Raw genomic sequence first — 10,887 nt, 5'->3', positions numbered from 1 at the left:
TGTGGCCACACACAAAAAAGAGTGCCACCTGTGACACTGGGAAGCTCCAAGAGAATGGCTAGGGGACAACAGCAGGGAGGCAGGAACTCACCAATATAAGACAGCTTCCAAAGGGGGGGGTGACTTCCGCATACACAGCTTCTGGGGTGCTCACTTTCTCTTGTTAAGGTAGTCCTTTGTTTGGGGCATGAGCCTTTTCCTCATTTCAATTACTTTTCTCAGACTTTTACTAAATTCTTGTGAGTGCAGGGATTACAGGCATGCACCACTGCACTTGGGATCATCAATCCTTAATCTGTGTCAAATCTTCAAATATTACCCTCTGTAGTTAGTGTTTTCTACAACTATTTTTAAAATATTTTTCCAATTTTTTAGGTACTAAGTTTTCTTGGGGTCCTGCCCTTCACATTTAGGCCTCTAGCCCGCTGAAGCTGCCTTCCATGCAGAGGGAAACAGGACTGACTTTCCCCTTTTCCACCTGGGCTGTCGCAGCAGCACTCAGGGCATGCATCCTACGCTCAAGGCCGCCTCCATCACATACTGACTGTGGTCTGCCTCATCCTCATTCTATTTTTACTTCTCCATCTTGGCACCAAAACAGATTGACTTAATTAGTGTAGCTTCTCAGTAAGCCTTGGCCAACAGCTGGCTCTGCTCTTTTACCTCCTCTTTTTAAGTATCTGTTCATTCTCTCCCTCTTCAACTTTATACAAAAATCAGTATTATCATACATGATCAAACAACCTAGTTTTGACTGGGATAACATTCATTTATGACAGTATATAACATGACAACTTTATAATAAATTATACGATCATCCCATTAAAATATAACTTCATGACTGAAAAACCACTGTAAAAAAGTAAACAGCTTTTCTTAGTAGTCACAAATCCAGAAACAATCACAGTAAACACCGAAGTGGAGAAACGTTGAACGCTTTTTTTTTTTTTTGAACACTTCTTTTGAGACTGTGTAAAAGCAAATGAACCCCCATTCGTTACAGAGTATTTTACTCAATTTCTAGCTGAAGTAATACAACTTGGTGGTAGGACATGCGATTAGGAAGGGGTATGTAAACTGGTATTCCAGATTAAATACTTGTAGGTACAATAATTCTAAAGAATACACAGGTAAGTTACAAAGATTTGGCAGTGCTGTTGAATACAAAGTCAGCATCCTAAGCCTACCTATAAACTAGCGATACTTAGAAAACTTCTTTAAATATACTTTTAACACCAGAAATAGTTCATTATAAACCTAAGAAAAAAACATAAGAAAGAAATATTTTAGTTTAAAAAACTAAAAGGCCAGGTGTAGTGGCATGCTCCTGTAATCCCAACACTCAAGAGGCTGAGGCAGGAGGATCACTTAGGTTGAGAGCCTGTCTCAAAAAAAAAGTAAAATTTGTTAACATGGCAAGTTACAAGACTAGCTCCCTAAAAGTGTGCTAACTTGGCACCCCTAGAATAAACTGCACTTGCTCATGGTACATTTTAACTGGGACATTTTCTCATTTGTATCTATGAGTAAGACCAGACTGTATAGCCAGTCATGGTGGCACACACCTGTACCCTAGCGAGGGAAGGCTCAAGTCAGACCTGCACCTCAACCTTCCGAGTAGCTGGGATTATGTCTGCACACACCCTCCCTCTGATCCACTCAGCACCTCCTCCGCATCAGGGCCACCTGACAAACCAGCATGTGCCCCTGCAAGCTTGCCTCACTTGGCTCCCAGGAGCCCAGGCTCACTTGGTCTCCTGACCCTACCCCTGCTTCTTCCTGAATCTAAAGGGATCGGGCCTGCTCTTGGTCTCTGACCGTGGGCTGCTTATTGTACCCACTCTCATTTCTTACATGATCTCATCCAGTCTTTGGCTGTAAACACCAACAGGGACTCACAAACTTTTCCTCCACCCTAGAGCACGTGGCACCATTCCAGACCCAAGTACCAGTTTCACCTCTGCTGGGACAGCCTGCAGGAAGCCACACTAACAGATGCACTCGACTCCTCACACCTCCTGCCCCACCTAGGTTCCGCCTGCAGCTTTACCATCAGGTTAGCAGCACTCACTTCTTCCAGTTCCTATGGCCAAAGTTTCTGGGTCCTTCCTGGCTCTTTTTTTTTTTTTTTGCAGAACTGGGGATTGAACTCAAGCCCTTGCGCTTGCCAGGGAAGCGCTTATTCCACTGAGCCAGCTCCCCAGCCCTGCTCTTCTCTTTTGCACCCTGACCTTTCTTCTGTGAGACCCTGCCTCAGTTTCACCTCGAAAACATGCCATTTCTCACCACAGCCAAAGCACACCATCCATGCTTTCATCCTCAGCCATTACTCCCATAGCTCGGCCTCTGGGCTGTGCCCCGACACAGCGGACAGGGAGCCTGTGCAAACCTCAGACAGACCGTGCCCCTCCTGCCTGCTCCATTCCCAGTGACTTCCCATGTACCATGAAAGTTCAAGTCCTCTCTGGCTCCTACAGAGCACTACACAACGCAAGCCCACAGGGCCTCTCTGTGCTCATCTCCTGTCCCACCTCACTCTACTGCTTTCACTTCCTCCTGAACATTATTTTAATGCCTCAGGAAAACAGCCTCAAACTTGGCAGTTTAGAATGACAGTAACTAATAGATCATGGGGATGGGAAGGTCTGGGGGTTAGGGCAATAGGACAGAGGGAAGGGAAGTAAAAAAGGATCAAGATGTTGCCCATGGCGAGCATGTTCATTATGGATCACAAACTTACATTTTTTACGAAGGGAAGGAATGACAGTAACTTCCTGTTCATGACACCTGTTGGTTAAGACTTTAGGACTGTGGGTCTTTGCACCAGCTCCAGCCCCCAAAAGAGGACAGCTGTCCCCCAGGTCTCCTACAGTGGCAGGCAGGGCTGCGGCCCAGACCTCTCTGTAGGTGCTGGACCATCCTCAGACAGCAGTCAGCGAGCCCCAAGTTGTGGGGGGAGCAGGAGGAGGGACCACAGCTCCATGGCACACCTTGGCCTGACAGTCCTGACTCTGTGGTCTTTTTTTTTTTTTTTTTTTTGCAGAACCGGGGTTTGAACTCAGGCCCTTGCGCTTGCCAGGGAAGCACTTATTCCACTGAGCCAGCTCCTCGGCCCCTCTGTGGTCTTCTATAGTCACTCTGGGCGAGCAGGAACTCAAGAGAGGAACTGCACTGAGGTCTGACAGCCATGCACAGGAGCCACTAGAGGTCCCCTGGCTGCCACCTGCCCCATGTGAATGGCTGAGGCACAGCCCCTTCCGGCCTTACAGCCAGCACTTCCTTCTGTTTCAAGTGCTGTTTTACCCAAATACTCATATGAGCAGATTCACTTCCCTTGTATCTTTTACACAAATACTGCTAAGTCCCCGAGTCACAGACGAGTTCTGTGCAGGGACAATGCTCGCAAGTCAGCTGTGTCCATATCCAACAAAGTGAACCTTAAACAGTACTCCTATGAAAGCCTGCAACTTAATGTCCCTAAGTCAGGGACTAAGCATGTGTTAGGGTTTATGTCTAGGTGTCCCTCCAAACCCTCCTGCAGTCACGGGCTGGCTTCTGCAGTTTATGATTAATGGGCACTACTCCAGCCCTGGAGCAGAGAGGCTGAATGCAATGTAAGGGAGGGGAGAGGCTTGCCTCTGCTTGCTGCCGCTGCCTCCACTGCCCTCCCCTTTCTGCTCTTGCTGTTTTCCACAGCCATGATCGGCTGCCCGCTGCCGTGCCACTGTGCCTTGGAGCCAGCCAAATGTGGACTGAACCCTTCAAACTGTGAGCTGAATAAACCTTTCTTTCATTAATTTTGGGGGTCGGGTATTTTGTCCCAACAAGAGAAAAGTAACTGAGACACCATGCTATTTTCCAATAAGGTTTGCTCTGCTCTTCAAATTAAAATTTTAAACCTATCCAGCCTTCAGTTTGGATTTCCTTTCCCATCCTGACTCCTTTAACTTGGCATTTATCGCCACACATATGTGAACACAGCAACCTGTTTACTGCTTGCCTACCTAAATGTAAGCTTCAATGGGTAGCTATTTTTAGTTTAGTGGTTTTTTTGGTTTTTTTTTTTTTTTTTTTAATCTCTAGGCCCTAGAATAATACTTAATATATAAGGTAATCAATACAGCCTGGAACATGGCTCAGTGGTAGAGTTCTTGCCTTACATGCACAAGGACCTGGGTCCAATTTTCCTCTACCACCACACAAAATAAGGAGATCAACAAACGTTTGCTGAACAGTCAAGACTCAGTGTTTAAAAACAATTTTTCCACGTCTTTTTAAAGTAGTCATCAAAACAGCACAGAGGATGTTATCAAATAAATAGAGGGGAAAACTTAGAAAACTAATTTTTCTTTGAGCTTTCGCTTTAATAATTACCTTTTGGGGGGCCAGGGAGATGGCTCAGTGGAATAAGCGCTTCTCTGGCAAGTGCAAGGGCCTGAGTTCAATCCCCCGTTCCGAGGGGAAAAAAAAAAATTACCTTCTTCATTTCCTTGTATATAGTACTGGGAAATGAAACTTAGGGCCCTGCACACGCTAGGCAAACACTACTACTGAACTAGTAATAGACTGCGGGGTCAGTCACAGGGCCTTTGGGCCCAAATTTAACTCCTTATATTAAGCAGAATTTTAAAAAACACACAAGTATATCAAACATGCCTTCATCAGATGGGTAAGATAGTCTTGTCACCCAAATTAAGCTATTAAGTTGCTGAGTTACTTTTGTAAGTTTAAAGATATTTTAAGTTTTATTCATTAAAAGAAGAGTTGTTTTAAAATCTACTAGTACTGCAAGGCTGCAATATTATCTATAAATATTTTTAGATACGGCTTTGTATTTTCTTTTTTTTTTTTTTTTTTGTTTTTTCTAATAATGTTCTTCATACATACTTGACAGCAGTCCAGCCCACCACAACCATTCTTTGAGATATGCATGGCCTCCTTGACCTGTGAATGAAGACACATTTCACGTCTTTGAAACATTATGAGGTTCATGTAAGTTATGATCACTACAAGCAAAAAAAATCTTAAATTTTCCATTTGTTGACTTACAAAGATTTTTATATGACTATAAAATGGATTTCCCTTTCCCTTCTCCTTCCCTCCCCCTTCCCTTCCCTTCCTTTCTGAGACAAGGTTTCACTATGCAGTTTAAACTGGCCTTGAATTCATTTTGTAGCCCAGGCTGTGTTCTCAAACTCACAATGACCCTCACTCTCCTGAGTGCTGGGATCACTGGCATGTGTCACCACGCTGGCTTATAATGGGATTTCTTAGATATTTTTATGATTATCTTAGAAAAGGGATATGAGGACCGTAAGTGTGAACAATGTACTACATTCTTTAGTAAATTATATTAAACCATATTTTCTTCCCTTATTTTATAAACTCAATTTCAATAAACAAAATGAACCAATAAAAGGTAGCCCAAGTTCTCTGGGAGCCTGACACAGGAAGATCAACAGTTTGAGCCCAGCCTGGGCTAGGCAGTGACTTAGCAAGACTGTGTCTCAAAATACAAAAAGGGCTAGAGCTGTAGCTCAGTGTGAAGGTCCTGGGTTCAAGACCCTGTCTGGTAAAAACTAGAACACAATTAAAACAGAAGTAGCAGCACAGCTTCCAAGGCACTACTCTGCCAAGAGGTAAGCCACTGGATGTGCACAGCCCCTTTATGAAGAGACTGTGGCCCTATGAGGGTCGAGGGATACTCTGTAACCTCACAGTCAGCAAGCAGGCTGTTTATGAGGCTAAGACCAGAGGGAAAACACCAAGTGAATGAGTCTTTTCCAAGCTCATGCTGTAAAGACAAGAAGGAATGACCCAAGGCCAAGAGCGAGGGACAGGCAAATAAACAGGTGCTGATACTTTCTCCTCTGACCACTGAGCCCCAATAGTGTCTGCTGTCTTGTAATTTAACGCTGCTGAATCAGGTTTGGCCACAGAGACAGCACAGGAGAGACAAAGTAATCATGTTTATCACCAAAGTAGGTCTACTTATGCGGTCCCACCAGCCTGGGACAAAGCAGAGGCAAAACGTGGCCATTATCCTGTAAAACTGAGAGCTGTCACAGATGCTCCTGAAATAACAGAGCGTATCCCCAAGAGATTGTGAATCAGGCTTACACCCACAAGGTCAACAACCTGGGTATTTTTCAAGTTAGGGAGGCCCTCTCCTTCCTGCCAATTGAGATCATGAGGAAAAACATCTAACGTAAATGCCAGAAGTTCCATTCAGGGACCCTCTGTGCACAGAAGAAAACTGAAAGAAACATCTGGATGCTAATTTGGCTTTAGTACCCGCCCCCACTTTGACATTAACTTCAGCAGCAGGCAGTTAATCCTGACACCTTTTTAAACTTCCTCATTATAAACATTTGTAACTCTTGAACAGTGTAAAGGTGCTAATATGCTCACAGGAAGGAAAGCAGGCTTCCTTAGTCAAGGACCCAAGAACGGAAATGCACACTCATGTTCTTTCAAATTACAGAGGGCAAACCTACCTGCTCTCATGGAGCCTTTCCGGGCGAGTCGCAGAAGGCCTTTCTTCTTCAAGATGAAACTCCCTCCAATGAAAATGCTGGAGGTCATAGCCAATCCTAAACCAATGTAAAAGTCATATTTTCCACGCCCTGGGCTCATTTCGTTTGTTACATAAGAAGTTCCTGGGAATCTCACGGATGATCACAGAACATAGAAACTGCGGGTAACTGTAGACAGGTTGATGTCGTCTTCAAACCTAAACAACACAAAATGAAATGACATTTTTATAGAATGATCATCACAGCTTAGATACAATTCAAATTTTTACTTCACTTCTATTTTCAAAAGGAAAAACATTAGCACTTCTGACACTAATTTTTTTTTTTTTTTTTTTTTTTTTTGGAAACAAGGTCTTACTACTGAAGTCAGGCCAATCTTGAACTCACTATGCAGCCCAGGCTATAACAGAACTCACGGCCATCCTCCTGCCACCGCCTCCCCAAGTGCTAAGCCTAGAGGCATATGCCATGACATCCAGCTTTCATTTATTATTTAGACTTAGAACCAATCTAATTATGTAGCAAACAACTGGTTTGTGCTGGCCAGACAAGATGGTACACTCTTGTAATCCCAGCACTTGGGAGGCTAAGGCAGGTGGATCATGACATCAGCCTGGGCTACAAAGTGAGTTCAAGGCCAGCCTGAGCTGCACAGTGAGACCCCGTCTCAAAAACACACACAGAAAGTTTCTACTGGCCAGGCTGCCACCTGTTGGCCAGGATGGCACTTGGTTCTTATCACACCACCTCCCTGCTGCTGGTCTGTGCACTCTGGGGCAGGTGATACCGGTGACCTGAGGCACAAGAACTCAGCGAGTAGGAGGGTATGAGCCCAAAGCCAGAGGGAGGACTGTAGGAGGCGGCAGCTCCAAGGATGGTCAGGAGGACTGGAGATCCTGCCAGCAGAGACCCTTGGCCTCCCCATGGACAGATGGACAGCTGACTGAAGGTGGTCTCCCACCCAGTGCTGGGAGGTGCAGGCTGGACACACCCACACTGGGAACTATTAGAGTAGAGAATTACCTTAGTAACGAAGAATGATTCTATAAACCTCATCCGTATGCCTTAGTTGTATTGTAAAGAAATGCAGGGAGACTACAATGAAGCAGAATTTAGACAGGAAGGTAATTTTTGGGTTTTTTCAAAATTTAGTACTTGAGATATACAGAAAAAAGACATAAAAGCAGCTCCTTGATATTGAAGATTGGCACCTAGTATGGCGAAACTATGTTTTCAAATTTCTCTTCCTGATAAATACGGTAATTTGACAACTGTGTTACGTCCTATTGTCTCTAACCCAATTTATGACAACTGTGCGCACACACTGCAGCCTTAGGCACTTGTGGTGTAAACAAGTGTCATGGGAGGAAATTCAATGGTTTTACTTTGCAACCAAGTTCAGAAAGACGGCAGAAGCTCACTTGGAGTTGAGCGGGGAAAGCAAAAGGTGCCTTTCCCAGGGTGCGTGGTGTCTGTTCCCAGCAGCCAAGTGGCTACCACTTTCAAGACCTCTCCATATTACAAGGCTGTGCCTGAACCTCTAGTGGTGAACACAGCCGGAGGCCCCTGACCATGAAGTCAGTCTGTGAATTTTCAGGTGTCTGAGAGATGAAAAAGACACCTATGGCAATAAATCATGGAACAAAGAGCAACTCTAGTTCTCCAGAAACCGGGGCAAGACTGTGTTAATTTTCCAGAGACCAAGACCTGACCCTCCCAGCTCAAAAGGAAAAGGACGACTCAGGAAAAAAGAACTACCCTTGGTTCTTTGTGGTGCAGTTACTCCGGTCACCTTCAGGCCTGCAAGGATGGAGTCAGGTAGAGCCCCACCGACCCTCACTGGTGCTAACCTCCCATGACCGTCACATCACACTGCAGCCATGTCCTGGATGGTGCCTCAGCCTTCTTCACACTGTCCTCACCCCACCCAGGCCCAGCCCACTCTCAGTACAAATCTGAATCGCTTTTCAAAAGTGACACTTTCCTCCACTTCACAAAGCATCTCACCATTCCCTACCTGTTAGAAGTGATTTAATCACTTCAAATGCTTGCATTTCTAACAATACTGAGGACCCAGGAAGAATGGAAACCTCGGGGCCGGGGAGATGGCTCAGTGGAATAAGCACTTGCCTGGCAAGTGCAAGGGCCTGAGTGTAATCCCTGGTTCCACCAAAAAAAAAAGAAGAATAGAAACCTCCTCCTCCCTTGCGCCAGCTGACTTAAGTCACCATGCTGCTTAACGACAGTCCACAGTGACAGGTGGGGAGACGGGTAACCCCAGACTCCTATAAATCCTGAAAACCCTCCTGCAATTCAGGGTGAGATCCCAGAGACTCAAGACAACTCCAGTGTATCAACAGGTACCAGTTCGAATAACAGAGAGTTTGCTTTACAGGCAGACGCGCTTGAGCAATCTAGCTAGTCGTGTAGGTAACAGCCAATAAAAGAGCCTAGATGTCAAATTGTTCCAATCCAAATGACCACGGTTTCCAAACTAGTATTCAAATATTGGTAATATGGGCCAGCCAAATAGCTCAGTGAATTAAAGCACCTGCCAGCCCAGACCACGGGGTATGCTGAGACCCAATTGAGACTAGGCGTGGTGGCACACGCCTGTAATCCCAGCTCTACGGATCACTATGAGTCAGAAATAGTAGTGAGACCCTGAACACCCTGTGGGCCCTTCCCTAAAATACAAAGATAAAGACATTTTTAAAAATATTGGTAATACACAGAATGAGCAACTGTGAAAATAATTTGCATAGGATTTTTTTTTTCCTCCAAATGCCTTCAGGGCAGGTTTGGCTGGCTTGAGTTCTGGGGATCGAACCACAGCATCCTGAGCCCGACTGCTTGGTTGAAACAGGCACTTAAAGAGCTGAGCTAAGGGGCAGGCCCCCAAAAGTCTCTTTTTTTGGCGGAACTGGGGGTTGAACTCTGGCCCTTGCGCTGGCCAGGGAAACACTTATTTCACTAAGCCATCTCCCCGGCTTGCATAGGATTTTTTAAAACATTGGGCTGGGGCTGGTAAGATGGCTCAGTGGTCTAAAGCACCTACCTAAACAAGCTTAGCAAAACACAGGGACCTCGGTTCAATCCCCCAGCACCACATGCCAGCCAGCCCCGCCCCCTGGTGGGCTGAGCTGGCCACACACACACACACACACACACACACAAATAAAAAAATAAAAAATAAATAAAATTTAAACCACTGGGCTGGAGATAGAGCTCAGCGGCATAGGACCTGCCTGGCAAGTGAGAGGTCCCGAGTTTGATTCCTGGTACCATGAATGAATGAATGAATGAATGAACGAACGAACTAATAAATTTTAGAAAATAACTTGTAGGAATTAAATCTTTTTAAATGTTCATTTTGGTAGTACCTATACTGATGCTGCATTCCATATTTTCCAACTGAAGGTATAAAGCTGTTTTTGTTTTGAAACGTCTTTTCCACAGAAGAACAACTTTAGACATGCACTGAATCCAAGCCTTGGATATACACAGAAAGCAATTTTTTAAAAATGTATTTGGTTGTTGCAAGGTCTCACTATGCAACTCAAATTCCTGGTGATCCAACTGCTTTCAGTCTCCCCAGCTCTGGGATTACAGACATGCGCAGTCACGATGCCTGGCTCTGCCCGCCCTGGGAGCGGGGCTGGCTTAGCATTGGTGCTGATGTTTGCCTAAACTTGCCTAAGCAGGTGCTTCAGTCTGCTAAGCTATCTCGCTGGCCCGAAAGCAAATTTTGGAAGTTGTTATAAAAGAAAATTTAAGGATCAGGGATGTAGCTCGGTGGCACAGCAACTGCCTGGCAGGCAAACATGAGGTCCTGAGTTAAGATTCCCAGGACAAGAAAAAAGTCAACTTCAGCTAAATGTAGCATACACACATTTAACCCCTGCACTGCCTAGAATGAGGAACAAGAGGATCCAGAGTCCAAGGCTAGCCTGGGCTCACATGTGAAGCCCTGTCTCAAAAGACAAAACAAGAGTAAGAAAAATGGTTTTTCCTTGTCTCTTCTTTTGAAAGACCTGATCTGAGGACTGTGTGTGTGAGAATTCTGCCTTCAGAGTTCTACTGCACTTCCCCAGGAAAAGCTCAGGGAGACAATAAACAAAGGAGAGGCTGTTCTAATTTTATTGTAACATACTGTTGTATCAGTTAATGAATTAACTGATACTTGCTTTCAAGCAAATTTAAAGGAAAACTTGTAATGGCTGTGTGTGTGCTTTTTTGGGTTTTTTTTTTTAGGCCTGTGTAACCAACCCTAAGGGGTTTTCTGAGGCTTCTTGGAATTTCTTAGACTTACATGTAAACAAAACCTTTAAAATATTGTGGAAAAAAAAAA

General features: G+C 44.8%; 1 protein-coding gene across 5 annotated transcripts in view; it reads right to left on the bottom strand.

Annotated features, from left to right (window-relative positions):
• Nipa2 (non imprinted in Prader-Willi/Angelman syndrome 2) overlaps positions 1–10,887 on the bottom strand; it is a 33,197-nt gene that overhangs the window by 5,627 nt on the left and 16,683 nt on the right. For all 5 annotated transcript variants that reach the window (XM_023704640.1, XM_023704639.1, XM_023704638.1 and 2 more), the window contains 2 exons: positions 6,498–6,733; positions 4,888–4,944 (listed from right to left, as the gene is read on the bottom strand). In XM_023704640.1, coding sequence (XP_023560408.1) covers positions 4,888–4,944; positions 6,498–6,636 — 196 coding nt within the window. In that variant the 5' untranslated portion in view covers positions 6,637–6,733. The remainder of the gene's footprint in view (positions 1–4,887; positions 4,945–6,497; positions 6,734–10,887) is intronic.

This window comes from Octodon degus, unplaced genomic scaffold, assembly GCF_000260255.1.
Source record: "Octodon degus isolate 3935 unplaced genomic scaffold, OctDeg1.0 scaffold00199, whole genome shotgun sequence".
In the NCBI taxonomy this organism is placed as follows: Eukaryota; Metazoa; Chordata; class Mammalia; order Rodentia; family Octodontidae; genus Octodon; species Octodon degus.
This window is presented reverse-complemented; position numbering and strand designations above follow the sequence as displayed.